Here is a 19,446-nt window from a genome sequence, read left to right as displayed (position 1 = left end):
ATGCAGACGTAACTGCACTTTGATCTTGAAAAATGCTGAGAAGCTCTACCAATGAATGTCTGAGTCTATCACCAAACAATTTCATCCAGATGCAGTTCACATGTAGGGGAACTTCACCAAAAAGGAATTTCCCTCTTACCATATTTACTTCCTGAGTTATTGCATGTCAAATGAGAAAGATACTGTAAGTGAAATTTCCATTGGGCACACTTTCAATTTTTGTCTTTTATCAGTAGTTTCTCAGCATTAGAATATCCAAATGTGATGAAAATTTAGTTTCTAAAATTTTTTGAAAGTTTTCTATTAAATGATACCTACCAATTGACTCTCATTGCTACAGTCAACATTTTTAAAAATGCCTTCCGGTTGTCAAAAAGAATACCTTGGTTCCAAATGCTGTAACTTTTGAATCCTTAATGCTAAATATCCAAATGTAATAAAAAATATTTTCTAAAAATTTTGAAATAAATTTCTGTCAAACGATACCTACCTTTTGAGTAGGAGTATTTTGCATATGTCACTCAGAAAAAAAACAACAACTCTAAAAATGCCTTCGGGGCTTAAATTGTTAATTCAGCCCTGTGTATGTGTTTATTTTTGTATGTATGTGTGAGCCCAGGCTTACAGCTCTATATCACTCTCACTTGAATGAACATGGTTTATCCAAACTGCAAGAAGACAACACTATATGTGCATGATTTGTTTTTGTTCTAATATTATTATATTACTCTTTTCTTGACATTATGGTATGATAAAAAATAATTTTTCGACATTATACTGTGGTTATTTTTTTGCAAAGTTCATGCAGTGTTATGTTTGCATAGTAATTTTAAAAATGTTTTTGCATTTTAAATATGTTTGATATGATGAATCCAGCTTGTTTTTAGCCTTAACTTTACCTCTTACTCCGTTTGAGTGGATGATTTTGACCACCATCATTGCCAACTGCATCGTACTGGCTCTTGAACAACACTTACCAGATGGAGACAAAACTCCACTGTCAGAACGACTGGTAAAGTGGAACATACACACACACACGCACATTTACTGAGCTAAATTTAAATGGGGACATTGCATAGACTATTGTTTTTATGTACAGCAAGTTATAACTACTATAATCTACCCAAAAATGAAAATCTGCTAAGAATTAAATTTTCATTTTTGTGTGAACTGCTCCTTTATGTAGATGCACACACACAGTAAAAGTTTAGTTAAGAAAAACTGCCAAGCACTAAGAATGTTCTAAGTGAAAATGCTTTTTATAATAATCCCATCTGTGGTTTTCTTTCTCTCGCAGGATGACACAGAGCCCTATTTCATTGCAATTTTCTGTTTTGAGTCGGGCATTAAGATTCTTGCACTGGGATTTGCCTTCCACAAGGGCTCCTACCTGAGAAACGGCTGGAACGTGATGGACTTTGTAGTGGTGCTCACAGGGTGAGTTACACAAACACACACACTCTGGCGTCTGGTGTCATGGTGAAATAGAATAAAACAGAATTTGAGCTGCTCAATTTATGAGTCAATATAACGCAATTATTAGATGGCTCTATGAAACACTTTATTATGATAGGTCAATAGTGGCATTCTGATGTCAAATATTTTTTTATGATGTGTGTTGTCAGTGGAGTTTGTGGCTTTTTTTGATCAATTCATTTAGAGTCATTTGTTCATGATTCAGGCTTCAGTAGTCATTATTTTTCATTTGCATGCAGCCAAAGATGACAAAGCAATACAAATACTTTTAATCTGTGTTTAATTTAGCATTTCAGCCTTTTTAATCTCAGGTATAAAATAGATTATAGATTGCCTTATTACCCCGACTGACTGCACATTTTCTGTAACACGTACTAAAAGATGTACTTTTCGCATGCCCTAAATTAGCCCAGAGAAAGTCACACCCCTTCTGGAACTCTGTGTGTGAAGCAATGCTACGTACACAGCAGAGGTCTGGTTGGACACTGGCTCCGTTATGCCTTAATGAGCACTCTTTCTCTCTCACACACACACACACACACAGGCACACATACGCACACGTGGATTCTCAAACACAGGCAGATCACAGCAGCACTGTAGGGAGCAACCATCAGGGCACGTCTTAAATGTCACCTCACAGGGAAGCAGAGAGAAAGAGAGAGAGAGAGAGCGAGAGCAAGAGAGAGACAGACGGGTGTGTAGGGGGGATGTGTTGTAGTATTGCAGTGCTAAAGAAGGCAGGGCCATGTGACTCCATTACTCCATTCCCCTGGGCTTTGGAATATTGGAAAATTAGAAAGAGAGAGAGAAGGTGGTGGTTGATGTGAAAAGACGTATAGCTGGAGGAGGAGGAAGAGATCAGTGGCTAATGGAAGAATCCAAGATGGAGTGAAAACCCTGAAAACCTTTCATTTCCATGTTGGTCCCCACTGATTTATGCTGCGTAGTGCTGGTATTGCTGGTGGAGCTGGAAAATTATGGTCAACTAGCATGATAATTATGATTGACCAAGGGAGGCTTGCTGGTTGAGCTAGTTAAAGAAGTAGTGCACATTTGTCATTAGTTACTTGTTGTTCCATGCCTGTATAGATTTCTTTGAACAAAAGTGTTTTGTCCAGACTTCTCCGTTTAAAAAAATGAAATAGTGACACATTTTTACCATATTGTCACTGACTTTGTATGAAAAAAAGCAACTTGGACATTCCAATGAATGTCCTTTTATATACACACTGCCATTTTTTCAAAGAAATGTGTATTTTTATTTATCAAGGATGCATTAATCATGATTTCCGCAAAAATAAATGTTGATGGTAATAAGAATTGTTTCTTGCGCACCAAATCAGCATATAATGTTTTTTGAAGGATCACGTGACACTGAAGACTGGAGTAATAGCTACTGAAAATTAGGGGTGGCTCGATACCACTTTTTCAGAACCGATCCCAATCGATACCAATAATTCTGAGTATCTGCCAATACCGATATCGATCCGATACCAGGGCAGTTTTTTTTTAAATCAGTGTTGAATTTTTATACCTCAATGTGTGTTGACCTGATCATGACTTTTTTGTGTTACACACAATCTACTAAATATAGACAACTTCACTGTAAAGAAAAACAACAAATGAATGCATAAATAATTATAATCTATGACAAAAATACTATTATAAACTAGGTTAGTGGATAATTCAGTAGCAAAAGTTACTCTGAGTGCACAATTATATAAAATCTGAAATTAGTGGGAAAAAAACATTATTTAGTGGGGAGTGAATAAGTGTAGGACTAAATCTAAAATGATAATGTAAAATGATATACATTGCTGTTTGTATTGTTGTAAAATACATTCATGAAAACAAGTAATATATTTATATATAAATATATATACTTTAAAATTAAAAGACATTTCTTGTATAGCACAGTAATGAGGCAGAAACATATGATAGATAAGATGAACAAGAAAGGCTATTAATAATCTTTCATTGTGCAAAAGTATTATGATACGAAAGGCTCCAAATACAGAGCGGCACAAAGAGCTTATGCACATCCCGAGTGCAGAATGATGCGCTTGAAGCAACACGGAGTCACAGCACACAGCACACAGCGCTCCGCAGTCCGCATAGAAAGGTTCAAAGCACAAAGTAAAGAGATATTGATGCGTAGTGTATTAAATCTGTGCAATAGTTTATTGAGCCTTTTCTTTGAACAGTTTTAAATTTCAGTTACTGTGCTCATTAAAAACATAGAGCTCTTTAGTCCAGTGTTGTGATCTAACAGACACCAACACGATTTTGAAAATAGCACAAAGATAAAGTCCTGCAAGATAAAGTCCTTTTATGCAAAAACCATTTATCTTTATTTACAGATCAAGTGTCATATTAGGAACATTTAATAATCTTGCAGAGTTTTATCGTCTTGACTCGTAACCGAACACGGCACACAGTTTGAATGCTGAATGGAGGATGACACACAGCCGCAGCGGAGAGAAGAGTTACGTGAACTTGACTTAAATATTCACCTGCACCTCACATTAAACTATGGAACGGCTTCAGAACACTTGAAATATAGTGCACAAAAACTTTATGGTGTTTTATCATGTGTTTGTGGCTTTTGTGGGACTTAACTGGTCTCTTCTGACCGATACCCCGATGCGGCAGAAAATGCCAATATCGGACCGATACCGATACTGAATATAGGATCGGCGCACCCCTACTGAAAATTCAGCTGTGCCATCAACAGAAATAAATTATATTTTGAAAAAAATTATTAAAATAGAAACAGTTATTTAAAAAAATTAATAATATTTTACAATATTACTGTTTTACTGTATTTTTTTTATCAAATGCAATTTTTTTTGTGAGCAAAAGAGACTTATTTTAAAAGATATATTTTTAGTAAAAGAAAGGAAGCCATATAGGTTCGGAATGTCATGAAGGTCAATAATCGCTGCGTCCGAAATCAAATGCTTCCCTACTATGCAATATGCGAAAAACAGTAGCCTATCCAAAAAAAGTAGTGTGTCCAAATACAGTACATAGTATTCGAAAAGCAATAGGCGAAAAGTACTCGGATGACCTGCTACTTCTGCCTGGATTCTGAAGTGCACAGTCTATGGAAATTTTATCATACTATGAGGCAATGAGAGAGGATTTATGAATGATAGTGAAGCAATGCAACTGACGCTGGTAGGTCACATGACAGTAACCACCTGGCAGATAAAGTATGTGCACATTTCAATCGTACCACCCATATTCATACTATATAGAACATACTTTGTTAACGATCGCAAAGTAATTTAAATTTCAAATATAGTACCTACTCAGTATGCAATTTCGCATGCACCGCACGATGATGGAATAATTTTTGAGTGAGCTGTCCCTTTAAGAAGACTACCAGGCACACCAACATAACAGCATTTAAAACACATCATGCAACCAGCAGTTCTTGTCTGTTTAACAGGGAACTAGTGAAAGTAGAAATGAAGAGAAGGTGGGGAGCAAAACTAGAACATGGAGGATAGAGGTGGAAGGGGAGAGGAAGAGAATGAGAACGAGGGAAACGTAAAGGAGCAGGGCGAGCGTGTGTGTGTGTGTTTTCGTTAGCTGCTGCAGTAACCTGCTTTTCACTACTGCAGATGATCAATCAACTAGCCCTGCTTTTAGACACGGGCAGATCTTAACACACACAAACAGCTGCGAAACTGAACATGGCTAATCATTAACTACATCCTCAATACACATTTTTACTCACCGTTGACTGCTGTGTGCGCACATTGGACACATTTGTAAGCATCAGCTGGCTTTCACAGCAGTATCACTGTGTGTGTATGTGTGTGTTAGAGAGAAAGAGCTGCACTTTGATGATAAAATGCATCCTCCTCCATGCTGTTTCCTGCAGCTTTGATTTCTATTTACAGTCAGACTCATACACACCTTTACCTACTAAAACAAACGCACACATTCTGCCAAGTTTGTCTGTCATGTTGTGTTCCTCGCGGAAGTGAAGTTATCCTGTATTTTCTTTCTCTTTCTGTCCAGTAGAACTTTTATTTAATTTAATTGTATTTTATTTTATAACACTTTAGTACAGTGACTTATTCTCACTATTAACTAGTTGCTTATTAGCATGCCTATTATTAATATTTTGTCTGTTTATTAGTTCTTATAAAACATTTATTCTACCTGATCATATTCTATATTCCTAATCCTACCCAATACCTAAACTTAACAACTACTTTACTAACTATTAATAAGAAGCAAATTATGAGTATATTAAGGCTAAAGTCGTAGTTAAACTATTTGTTAAAAGCGAGAATTGTACCTTAAAATAAAGTGAGACCATTTTATTTATTTATTTATTTATTAATTTTAGTTTTTTCAATATATTTGGTAACACTGTATTTTACGTTGTTCTTGTTACACGATATATGTACTTATAGTAATAAAAATAAATTATGCATAATTATGTGCAACTAACCCTAAACCAAACCCTCATTCTAACTCTAACTATATACAGTAAGTACATGTATACACAAGTACATAATTAATATTATTCAGTACTTACTGTAAATGTATATTTACACTGTAACAAGGACACTGTAAAATAAAGTAACCATTTATTTATTTAATTTTTTATAGAAGCTTGTTTTCATCACAGGCAAAAAAGAAATTTAAAAAGTTAATTGCAAAATTTATCTTAAAACTTAAACCTTTTCCTCACAGTTCTGAGAAAAAAGTCTGAATGGAGGATATAGACTTGCAATTTGAAGAAGTAAAGCATGAAATGTGAGATAAAAACGGAAATGTCACAACGATGAAATAATAAATACCTTTTTTTACTTTTTATTTCATGGTAGAAACAAAAAAAATGGTATTTTAAGTCTCAGATGCATTTTTTATTTTTATTTTTTATCCTGTAGTGGAAACAAGCTTCCATACATTTTAGTTATATTTAATTACTTTTCAGTTTACTTCTTTTTTTAATTATTTATTTTTACCATTTTCTTTAAAACAAAATAAGGTTATTTAATAACATATTACAATTTATTTACTTACTTAATGTTTTACTGACACTGGCCCATACTTTTAGACCATTTCTTTTTCTATTTTAAGTTGCCCAGTGGCATATGAATAATCAGAAAAAAAAACATATCAACTTTGTTTATATAAATTTTGTCATGTGGTGTTTACTCAGTAGTCCTGATTTAATAACAGGCAGTTAATGGGTGCTAGCCATAGTAGGATTACTGCTTACTGCTTGCACAGTTGTTCAATCCACTGCCAACACTACCAGCTGGCAGAAGATTTTTCTTGGTCTTAAAGTTGGTTCACAGAGCCAATTCTTTCCTCATACTGCAGCCACGCAAAAAAAACTCTTTAAATATGATTGTCTATTTCTAAAAGTGTGGGTACATGTCAGTTATAATGCTCTGAAGAGACCAATATAATAACTATAACTGTGATATAATGAAAACTGGCTGCTATGCTAGGTTTAGATTGTTTCAGCCTTTTGAATTCTGAGAAATCTGAGTTGCATTGTGTTTGAATAGAATATAGAACCACTATTAGAATTAGTAGGCACATAATTAACAGGACATTAGAGACTGATTTCATTTCATTGTTCCTTCTCACATGCTTAAACCTTTAGCCTTGGTCGTCTGTTTTTTCAGTGTCTGAAATTCTCTTTAGTGTCAGTTGAACACAGATGCTGGTTCTCACAAGGGCTGTGGTTGCAGTTCTCCCCTGAGTGCCTTTCCATCAGCTCCAAAGCTGTAGTTCTACATTTTAGTTTCACCTCGCAGATTTTACATCAAGATGTCAATGAAGCTTGACAGCAGAGTGACAGACTCTCATGACCTCTGAGTGGAGTTTGCTGCTGGTCACAGAGCGGTCACTGGTCACAGCGGATAGTCTGAAAGAGCTCATGTTGAATCTGCATTTGAGTAGTTGACAAATAATGACATGAGCTTGCCTTTTTTCCCCCAGCATCAGGATTTTTTTTTTAAATCTGTGAATGTGAGTCTGCAAATACATCTATGTTAATGTATGTTAATATAGTAACAGTGTGACAGTGTTGGGGGTAACGCATTACAAGTAACGCAAGTTAGGTAATCAGATTACTTTTTTCAAGTAACTAGTAAAGTAACGCATTACTTTTTTAATTTACAAGAAAATATCTGAGTTACTTTTTCAAAAAAGTAACGCCAGTTACTTTGTTTTCCCATTTATTGGCTGACAAGTCTCCTGTCCCCATGTTGAGAGAAATTGGAAGCACAGAGGCATTGTATGTGAACATGATGTTACTGTAGTTCTAGACTAAATGTGAACGTGCATTAATTCATCTCACTCGCAAAAAAACTGATTCAGTATTCATCAAAATGAATTAAAACAGTGAAATGCAAACTCAGAATATGACCTGCAATAATTAAATATGTTAAATAACACAAATGTATCTAATCTCATTTTATTAACCAATGTCTTTGCTGCTGACCTTTGATGATCCAGTTCAACCTAATAAGCAAAAATGACTTTAGATAAACTAACAATTGTGCTTCATTGTTTTTTAGTGTTGGACCTTCTTCTCCTGCGTTCTTCTGTACAGATGTTAATTTACTTTTCCTTCAGCCTGAGGTTTACACATTACACAATACTGCGTGTGGGTGAAATCATTATCGTTATAATATGATACATGATTTGTTCTGTATATAATATATAAAAACATGAGTAATACGTTACTACTTTAATACTAGTTTTTTAGTCTTTCGGTTTGGTACGCAAGTTCACCTGATCGAAGACAGTATTTTTATTTTTTTTTCAGGAAATTCAAATAATAAATGCCGTTTTGACCGTCTTTGATGTGGCATGACAGATCGCAGTATAAACGCCTTGGAGAGTTGCTTCTGGGACAGTTCAGAAACGTGCTGTTATAAACCCAACACAAGCATTGACCAGAGCGGCCGCGATCAGCTCCGGTTCCCGTGTGTGAGCCGTGACGCGCCGCAGACTTGTGCAGTGTAAATGGCAGAGCGCGAGTGAACACGATCATTCCTTACTACTAGTTTTAACGCGAATAAACATGACTGAACATCTCATGCCTCATGTAATTGCTCAATCAGTGTTTCAACCGAGGAAAGACATCAACAAAACAGCATGGAAATAAAATGTCACGTAGCATTTCATTCATGTCCACAGCTCGTTAGTTCACTAGAGAAATGAAGTCTAGAGAGGAGCATTTCACGAAATATTACACCATATACTCATTATATTTTATTAAACCTGTTAGTCTTAATTATTTAATGAATGTTTAACTTAATCTGTTATGAAACATGCTATGACAGCCAATGTGTAATTGAATATATTTGAACAAATAGCCTAGAAATTGTATTATTTATAAGTTAATTTAAAAACTGCATTATGTGCAATTTGCATGTTTGCATTTTTTTTTTTTTTTTTTTTAAAGTTGAGTGTTGATCGTCTATTTAAAAATAAATAGTAGACTAATTAAATTTAAGTTTGGGTTAAGTTGTTAGGCCTAATTGTAAACTTATAATGTAAAAGGGCTCCCCATTGTTTTAAGCATAAGCTGAGGTAGATTTTTATCACTAAGAAAATTTAAACTATAACTGATTGTATTTAAAGAAAGAGCAACTTATTCAGTAAACCACTGTTTATTTAAAAAAATAAATAAAATGTAGTTTTTCCCCCTGCTGTACCGAAATCATACTGAACCGTGACGTTAAATCTGAGGTACGTACCGAACTGTCATACAAGTACTGTTATTAGCTCTCTATCACACTCTGCATTACCACCGCCACTGCTTGTGCACGTGTTGCCAATGTACAGCTCTTACTTGGCAGATTCCTGAGTCGTGACTGCTCTGGCTATTGGCTGCCTGCTCCGTGCCAATCTGTGACTTCACTACTGGCACACACAGCGAAGAGAGACAGAGAGGAAAAGAGTGAGAGAGTGAGCGAGACCAAGAGAATAACACCATGGTTTAGTCTGTAGAAGATTTCTCAGTTTCTGGACACACCTTTGCGCTGCCATGCGCAGCTGTTTCCATAGCAATGTTATGTAATAAGAGAGAACCGTGGAAGGCCAGAGAAGACACCACTCACTCTGCTTTTTCTCTGCTTATCTTTTACTTTCTCTGGTTCGCCGTCTCCCTCTGTCCAAACACTCACATATAGTCACTTATTTTAATGTTATGGAGGAGAGGAACATTTAAATGTAAATATGAACCAATACGAGTGGTTACATTGGGCTGAAACGGCATGGAACAGCATTATGACACCTTTAATTAAAAAAAAAAAAAAAGACAGTTACAGTTTTTGTAGTTTGCATGTCAGTGCAATCCATTCATGCATGCTCCAGTCTAGTTTATGTTTGAACTAGTACACACTGTTTCCATTTTGTGAATGTATTCTCTCAAAAACCCTTTAAAGTGCATTACATTAAGCATAATGCTTAATTATGCATGTTATTCCAAAGTTTACCGTCATAATCTTAAATCAGAAAGTAATAACTTGCCCTGCCTCTGAAACAACTATCCTTTCTGGCTGACATCACAAATCCCTCTTATTTTTCTTGCCAAGCTTCATTCTGGTATTTAAACTTTCTTTTTTCACGAGCCAATCAATTTGCACTAAATAAAAACCAACCCAACATTTATTTTTTTGGAATATGTCGGTTTTTCTTTCATATGGCATGAGTTAGAATCTGGCTTGCCTCTTACACACATCTTCCGCTTCTCTGCACCATTTCCTGTCCTTTCTCTAATATGGCTTAGAGTTCCAAAAAGTATTAAAATAGCAGTGTAATCTCGTGTTCTTGTATCTACATGGCTATGAAATCTTTTTTGAGAATGTGTCCAGGAAGTGATGTCTGTGTTAAAGGAACCATTGCGTCGACCGGACACCAGGTTAAAAGCGCGTTTCAGGAATAGATGCACTTTAAGTGAAGTGTGTTTGTGGAGTGTGTGTTGATGTTAGAGTAAATGTGTTTTAGGGTGTGTGTGTGTGTATGTGTGTGTGTGGGTGTGGGTGTGTGTGTGGTTAATGTCTGTATGGAGGTGAAGGGAAGGATGTCTTTCTCTAAATGTCTGCAGAGCAATAATGATAATGGAAGTGATGGCAGTGGTACAATATTCACACAGGTAGAAAACCTCTCTATCTCTCTTTCTCTTTCTCTTTCTCAACACACACGTCATGTTACACGCGTTAACATGTACTGTACCTTCTGCATGTGTGTGCTGATGAAGTCGCACTTTCTCTTGTCCTTGTGAAGGCCACACACATGCTGGTTGCCACATAAGAACAGGTGGGAAGAACGACAACAGAAAGTGAGAGAGAGAAAGAGGCGGATTAGGCCGCTATAGGCCTACAGTAATGGACAGAGACTGTGTGTGTGTGTGTGTGTGTGTGTGTGTGTGTGTGTGTGATAGCGAAAGACTGCATCAGTGTGTTATGCTGTAGTAAAGGGTGGAAAAGGTTTTCCATGTTTCCCTCACTCTCATTTTTCTTTCATCACAAATGTAACCGTGCAAGTGGAGACTAATAGGGAAAAAAAGCATTTGGGGAAAAAAGGGAGCCAAGGGAGCGGTGGGGAAATGTGAGGATGCAGGCGAAACGCAGGTGCTTGGTAACAAGCAACAGAGAGGATGAGAGGAAGGAGAGGGAGTGACCATCAGCTGTGTTGAGAAAAGCAGGAACAAAAAAATAAAAGCTTGACAATGGAAATTAAAACTAGATTTTAAGATTTTTGCATTGCTAAGGAGTTGCTATACGTCTAAAGAACCTCAAAGATCCTCAAAGTCCCAGTTATATTGTATAAGTTGTAAATATAGAACATTATACTTAAATATGATGATATTATTGAATGGGATACTATGAAATACTCTACAATTCAAACATTTGTGTTTGATAAGTTTTTTAATGCTTTGAAAGCATTTTATCTTATGCTCACCAAGGCTGCATTTATTTGATTGAAAATACAGTAAAATTGTTATATTGTAAAATATTTTTACCGTTTCAAGTAATGGTTTTCTATTTTAAAATAGTTTAAAATGTTTTTATTTCCGTTTATAACAATCCTGAATTTTCAGCAACGATTACTTCATTTTTCAGTTTCACATGATCCTTCAGAAACCATGCTAATATGCTGATTTGGGGCTCAAGAAACATTTCTCATTATCGTAATTATTGGAAAACAGTGCCCAAAGAGGGCATTTTTATGCCCCCACATATTACATTACTGGGGCTTTTTTGTCACCCTCTTTACACCTTAGTTAATTTGGTAACACTGTAGAATAGGGAACACTAATTCACTATTAACTACACTAATTCCTAATTTGCTGCTTATTAATAGTTAGTAAGGTAGTTGTTAAGTTTAGGTATTGGGTAAGATTAAGGATTTAGAATAAGGTCATGTAGAATAAGGCATTAATATGTGTTTAATTAGTACTACGAAATGGCTAATATTCTAGTAATATGCATCCTAATAAGCAACTAGTTAAGAAATCCTAAAATAAAGTGTTACCATTCATTTCTAATTTCCTAGGTAACAACACAGTTTACCTCAGTAGGCCTCATAATTTGGATTTGATTTATGTCTGTAGCTCAAAAAGTGCAGGTCAAGTTACACCCCAACCTGTAGTGCCTTAAGTTAAAGGCTAATTTAAATCCATAACCTTAAATGTGACCCTGGAGCACAAAACCAGTCATAAGTAGCATGGGTATATTTGTAGCCAACAATGCATTGTATGAGTTAAAATGATAAATTTTTCTTTTATGCCAGAAATCATTAGATTATTAGAAGATATTTAAATTTTTGATTACTGTTGTAATGTGCATTGCTAAGAACATCATTCGGACAACTTTAAAGGTGATATTCTCAAAATTTAGATTTTTCTTTGCACCCTCACATTCCAGATTTTCATATAGTTGTCCTATGTTATCCTATCCTAACAAACCATACATCAGCGGAAAGCATATTTTTTCAGCTTTCAGATGCTGTTTAAATCTCAATTTCAAAAAAAAAAAATTACCCTTATGATTGGTTTTGTGGTCCAGGGTCACAAATATGAGCAATAATGAAAGTGATGTCTGCATTAGCAATGACTACCCTAGTAAAAAAAATATATATTTTTTTATATATTAAAAAATAAATAAAAAATCAAATCTATTAAAATATTTACTGACATATCGCTCAAGACTTACTGATATAAAAATTATAATTAAACTTTACTTGCAAGATATTTAAAGCGTACCTGAAGTATACTTGCAATAGTTCCACTTTAGCACAATCAAATATACTTCCACACAATTAAAGTGCATTAAGCACAAAATTAGTTGACCAATTTAGCAGACTTTAAGTACGCCTGTTTAGTATAGTAAAAGTACAATTGCAGGGAGTCGGAGGAAGTCAAGGAGGAAGAGAATAATCCCATTAAGGAATGTAATATAAATATTAACAAATTATGTAATATCTTCTTCCCAGAGTTGACAATGAACCCTTTCAGCAGTCTGTAGCCATGCTGATCAAATCAAACCCTCACGCACGATATGAGAAGTTAACAAAGAAGAAACCTATTCCTGCACTTTGACGTAAACAAGAGGCCTGTTTTACAAATTCTGGTTCAAGAAACAAGATTTGTGATACCAGATCCCTGTCACACTCCCCGAGCAAACACCCTCATGTACCGCACAAATGCACTGTATTCCCAGACGCACGGGCCTGAGTGTACAGCATTGAATAATGTAGAGTTCGGCTGCATATCAGGATGACCTAGATTCAGCTGCAACGAAAAGCTGGAGGATTCCTGCGCTGTTTTATCGCAGAAACGGGTTGATCTCGTGCACAGACAACATGAGCAACATGTAGAGGACACGCTAATGAGATATGAACATAAACTGTGTGTAGACACTGTGGTCAGTCAGAGAATACTCGCCGTATGAAACGGAACGGAGATCAATTGAAAGGGGGCCCTTTATCTCTCACTCCTAGCCTGGTTGCAGCAGCAATAACGAGATTCCATCAATGACAGAGGGCCCGTTGCCGCGGCAACGGTTATGAATGAGAGGAGGCTGGTAAAAGAGGAATCGCCGGTTGCTATGGTGATGCCGTGAATGGGGAGAGACCTGGTGGCGTGATGTTGGAGAGAGGCTTCCACGATCGTCATCCTCATTTTTTTTTTTAAAAGCAAATGAGCGAGACGGAATCTATTCTTAGAAACATTCTTGAAGCATGTAAACGTATGAACATAATATGCATCTAACAGTATAATCATACACATACATATATGTGCATAAACTGCAGCCAATATTAGCTATTTCGCTAATGTAGCCACACCCTTTCTCCCAATATCTCGCAGTCATTTTACATATTTGGGTTATGACATGTATTTTGAAGGACTATTTTGTGTGACGTTACAAACACCAGACCTAATGACGCAATAGAGGAGAGAAGGAGCGATAAACAGGTGTAGGGAGAAAAGATAAAAAGAGAAAGCCCTTCCGTCAGTGTGTGTGCTCTGATTGATTGTCAGGTTTTCCCCAGCAGACGGAGGCCTTGTCGCTCCTGTGAATCCCTCTATCTCACCCTGTCATCGTCCTCTCCCTGGGGCCGAGGGGCTTTCTCTTTCCCTTTACCACTCTGTATTCTCAGGGCTAACTGTGTGTCTTTCAGTCTGTCCTCTCAAGAGTTTCCCAAATCACACTTTATTCCCTTCACAGGACTCTCCCGCTGGTGCTGAGAGAGAGGGCAGTGACTACCTCACCAAACACTGTGAGAAATACAGAGACTTATTTAGAAGTTGAGAGAATGAGTGTCTGAATCACAAATGGCACTGAAATCACAGTTGTTTTCTTACTACTTTGACAAACATTTTAGAATAACTCTGGGTAAGAAGCAAGTTATTTTTTCTTTTCTTTTAAATACAGATTGCTGTTTTTAATTTACTAGTTTTTAACAATTTTATTGCCATTTTTCAATGATGAGTGCACTTTAAAGAATAAAACTTTTCTGATAATGTATTCACCTTGGCCTTAACTACTATGTACTTACATCAAAAAATAAGTACAATGTACTTACTGTGTTCATATTGTATTGCAAAGCACTTTTGCTGCTATTGAGGTGGGATACGGGTAAGGTTTGGGACAGGTTTGGTGGCATGGGTAGATTTAAGGTGTAAGGTGTTTATGGGTAGGGCTAAGGTGTAAGGGATGGGTCAACAGTGTAATTGTAAATGTAATTACATTAAATTAATTACAGATGTAATTAAATGCAAGTATTTTTAAAATATAAGTATAATGTAAAAATGTGTATATACACAATAAGTGCATTGTACCAAATGACTAATATAAATGTAAGTACATCTTAGTTAAATTCACTTAATATAAAGTGGGACCGTATATTTTAATTTCTTCAATTCAGTTTTTTCCTAATTTGATGAGCATAATAGAATAATCCTGGGTAAGAAGAGGCAAAATTGCAATCTGAATGGAAGTGAATATCCTAAACTTTGCATTTGACTTTTAAAAAAATTAATGAATGTGTTAACTTGTTAACTAAATTCATACAAAGATGTTTTGTACTAAAGTAAATGTTAACTAAAATATATTCTAAAATAAATTCTATTTCAGCTAGTTGCTATTTGTGATTTTAATTTAGTTTAAAAGGATAGTTCACCCAAAAATGAAAATTCTGTCATTAATTACTCACCCTCATGTCGTTCCAAACCTTTAAGACCTCCGTTCATCTTCAGAACACAAATTAAGATATTTTTGATGAATTCTGACAATGTAATTAACACAATCAAGGTCCAGAAACGTAGCAAGGAGATCGGTAAAATAATCCATGTGACATCAGTGGTTCAACCGTAATTTTACGAAGCTACGAGAAAATTTTTTGTATGCAAAGAAAACAAAAATAACGACTTTATTCAACAATTCGTCTCCTCCACATCACCCTAGCACTATTTTGGAGAGTATCCACTGAACGTAAACAGTGTATGCTGTCGTAAAACAGAGGTCTTACGGGTTTAGAACGATATGAGGGTGAGTAATTAAAGACAGAATTTTCATTTTTGGGTGAACTATCCATTTAACTTAAATCTGAAATAAAAAAAATTTTTAAAATAGACATTTAAAAAAAAATATTAATAAAACTAAGTAAATGTAAATGAAAATGAATTAATACAATTAATAATGTCTATAATAGTGATACTAAAGTATCATTGACGTGAACACAAATGCTTCTATTTTGTGTTAAATTCTTAGTTCTGACAGGGATGCTATAGCTAGCATTAGCATGAAATGTTGTCATTCAGAGCAACAATTTGAAGTTACTTAAAGTTTGTTTAACTGCCGTTTACAGCTAGCTGCCTTGTATATCACTGAGAGTATGCTATTTTGACTTGGACCAGTAAGCATTTACCTAACAAATGAATTACAGTGCGCTAAAAAACTGTCCAGCTGCATCTAGATGGCCATGGGCATAGTTTTTTATGGGCAAGCACCACTCACACTCACGTATGTTCTTCAGAAAATAAAAAAATCATAATTTCAAGTTAATTTATCAATCATAAATTTCACCTCTTTCAGTATTGGCCAGTTAGTGTTAATACTCTTTTCAAAATAACATCCTGTTTCCTACAAAAGGTATACTTTATTTGACAGTTCACAACAAAGAGTTCTTAGGAACCAAATAGATGTGGACAGGCCCGCTCTTCTTTTCTAACCTGAGCGCAGGGTCTGCAGCCTGTCTTCAAACTTTTGCACATACATACACACTCTCACTGTCTCTTAACATTTCCATCTGTCTCAGACTTGCACACACTCCCCTCCCTCTCTCACACACACGTCAGTCCACTCTTCCATCAAATTTACCGCAGGCCTTTTAGTGTGAAGTAGGATATCAGCGCAGTCAGCGGTGCTCTGTTATCCTCACTGCACTTACTGTACATAAAGTGTTCTTCACTGCCTGACCTGGAGGCAGTTTATTCCTTCCCGCATCTAAGTTTCCACTGTTCCACGAAATAAAGTGTAAACCGATATTGTATCAGCAGCCAAAGCACTTTAGTCCTGATCTCAAATCAGTTCTTTAAGTGTTGAATGTATATTTGCATCAGTCTTGGGCTTATTGATCATGCGAGATGGGTCATAAATAGGTGTTATTTGTTATGTGAGACTGTAGATATATGTAAATGAATTACTGAGAGTTTCATCCAAATACTGTATCTAAGCTGGGTTTGGTCAAAGAGGGATCAGCCTGCTGTTCTCTGATCAAGTTTTCCATTTAGGTTGGTTGTGAATATTCGAGACAGATCCTATAGGCTTATTATAGAGGGTTGGCGCCATCTCATCCTCATTCTCAAAACATTATTGCACCATGTGACATCACAAAATAACTAATATGATTCTGATCATTGATCGAATTAGTCACAATGTTCTTGCCAATTGAACGGCTTAAGAGGAAGAGCTGAAAAAGCAGAAGACATTAATGAACGAGTCAGGAGACGAGTTTGCTGCATTCTGTCCAGACTCGCACAAGTCCATCCATTATTTCTCTTTTCTTTTAGCTTACGTAGGTGTTTGCTGCATGTGATGGCAGAGCAGTTAAAGGCTCCTATTGACTGAGCCATTGGCTGGCGCTCTATATCATAACCACTAATGAATGAGCTCTTAGCAACGTTGGCATCGCTGCATATGCAGGCAACTGGAGTGAAAAAGTGATGGAAAAAGAGTGAGATAAATGACTTGATACTGAATTCAGGATATATGTTCATATATATAGCTAGCTAGATAGATAGATAGATAGATAGATAGATAGATAGATAGATAGATAGATAGATAGATAGATAGATAGATAGATAGATAGATATAGATAACATTATAGATTATATTGTTATAAACTAATTATAAAGAAATGCAATTTTACTTTTAAAATTATATAACAGGATGTATATATGTTTGTTTTAAGTGTGTATTTGTTATCAGTTTTAATAAAATATTTAAATACATTTTAATAAATTAGAAGAGCAGTACCCTGACCAAACACACACACACACACACACACACACATACTCACATTTAAAGATCAGATGATCAGACCAGTGTGTGATGTGAGAACAGAGCAGTGTCTGATCAATTATTTACCTGCGATTGACCTCTTCTCGGAATAATGTGTCTGCTTGTGACTGTACTTTGCTTTAGATAAATGACAAAATTTACCTTTCACAGGACACGTGGAGATGTCCTAATTTGGGCAAAAGTTGTTGATACACAAATGGCTTTATACAAATGTAAGAGCAGAATGTAGATTAAATCTGCTCTTGTATAAATGGCTTTAATGGCACATAATAAAATTGCCTCCTTTCTTTCTGTTTTTCCTCCAGTATCCTGTCCTCTGTGGGGTCAGAATTAGACCTGCGGACATTGCGAGCAGTCAGAGTGTTGCGGCCGCTAAAATTGGTGTCAGGAATTCCAAGTAAGTGTTCTCTCTGTCTGAGTTGATCAATGTCTGTCAGAGTTCTTTGCACAGTATGCAATAGTGCCATTACTCTCCAGGCCTGCAGGTGGTGCTAAAGTCTATTATGAAGGCTATGATTCCACTGCTGCAAATCGGCGTGCTCTTATTTGTGGCCATCCTTATGTTTGCCATCATTGGCCTGGAGTTCTACATGGGCAAATTCCACCGCACCTGTTTCGACAATATCACAGGTGAGCTTGTCTCAAAGACAAACAAAAAACAGTTGACCTTTGAAATTGAATGCCTTTTACCAAACCCTGTGCATTTACATTATCCAGGTGAGATGGTTGATGAACAGCCCTGTGGTGAGGAATTGCCCGCTCGAGAGTGTGAGAAAGGGTCGGTGTGTGCTGAATACTGGCTTGGGCCAAACTATGGCATCACACAGTTCGACAACGTCCTTTTTGCCGTGCTCACTGTTTTCCAGTGCATCACCATGGAGGGTTGGACTGACATGCTTTATTATGTAAGAGTTAAAGGCGATGATTAAACTATGATTCTGTTTTTTAAAATGGACTTTGATTTTAGATGATAATGTTGGGTAAACGTGGGTGTTTTACAGAGCAATGATGCCTTAGGGAGTGCCTGGAACTGGATGTACTATGTTCCCCTCATCATCATCGGATCCTTCTTCATGCTAAATCTGGTGTTGGGTGTCCTCTCAGGGTAAGATCTATCTATATTTATATCTATATCTATATTTGATTGTCTGTTTGTCTCTATGTATCTATCTATCTATCTATCTATCTAATCTATAGGGCTGGGCAGTATGAAGGTATATATTGTGAAGATGGTATAAAGTACCTACTGTTAGAGATTTTGCTATATTTTTTTGCGGTATATAAATATATCCACGTAGCACAGTAGCCTACTTAAAGTTATATACACGTTATACACGTGAGTGTTCATGCGAGCATGAGAAAATAAAGAGCGGTACTTGTTTGATGTTAATTAGAGTTATTAATGCAATAAGCTGTGAAAGCGAACTCACTGACAGCGTGTAATTACAAATTTAGTTCTCTTTCACATCTTATTGCGCTTTAATAGTCAGATACACACACAATTTTGTCAAAATTCCCATTGTGGGGAGTATTCACATAAACACAGTTCAAATTTGATAAGACTATTTAGTGTTTTTTTTTTGTAGTAATTCTTACTATGTTAAACCAACTGTAGCTGAACAACTTAGTTTATTTAATTTGTATCTGTCTGTCTGTCTGTCTGTCTGTCTGTCAATCTAGCTCATCTGTCTGTCAGTCTATTTATCGATCTCTTGTTCTGTCAATCATTCTGTCATTATTTTATAGTATTATAATTTTATCTGTTATTTTATCTGTCGCTCTATTGGCTGTCCTTTGTTTCCTGTTCTATCTGTGTATTGTTTGTTTTTCTATGTCTGTCTACCTATTTATTGTTCTATAATTATATCTTTCTCCTTATTCATTGTTC

General features: G+C 35.9%; 1 protein-coding gene across 17 annotated transcripts in view; it reads left to right on the top strand.

Moving 5' to 3' along the window:
- Nucleotides 1-19,446, top strand: part of cacna1ab (calcium channel, voltage-dependent, P/Q type, alpha 1A subunit, b) — a 165,945-nt gene that overhangs the window by 77,063 nt on the left and 69,436 nt on the right. For 12 of the 17 annotated variants that reach the window (XM_058792387.1, XM_058792394.1, XM_058792389.1 and 9 more), the window contains exons 4-8: nt 907-1,012; nt 1,298-1,437; nt 17,864-17,955; nt 18,036-18,463; nt 18,560-18,663. In XM_058792387.1, the coding sequence (XP_058648370.1) occupies nt 907-1,012; nt 1,298-1,437; nt 17,864-17,955; nt 18,036-18,463; nt 18,560-18,663 (870 nt within the window). The remainder of the gene's footprint in view (nt 1-906; nt 1,013-1,297; nt 1,438-17,863; nt 17,956-18,035; nt 18,464-18,559; nt 18,664-19,446) is intronic. The other 5 variants (XM_058792402.1, XM_058792403.1, XM_058792398.1 and 2 more) reach the window with 1 other exon arrangement.

This window comes from Onychostoma macrolepis, chromosome 11 (assembly GCF_012432095.1).
Source record: "Onychostoma macrolepis isolate SWU-2019 chromosome 11, ASM1243209v1, whole genome shotgun sequence".
In the NCBI taxonomy this organism is placed as follows: Eukaryota; Metazoa; Chordata; class Actinopteri; order Cypriniformes; family Cyprinidae; genus Onychostoma; species Onychostoma macrolepis.
Note: the sequence above shows the minus strand (reverse complement) of the source record. Positions and strands in the feature narration are given on the sequence as shown.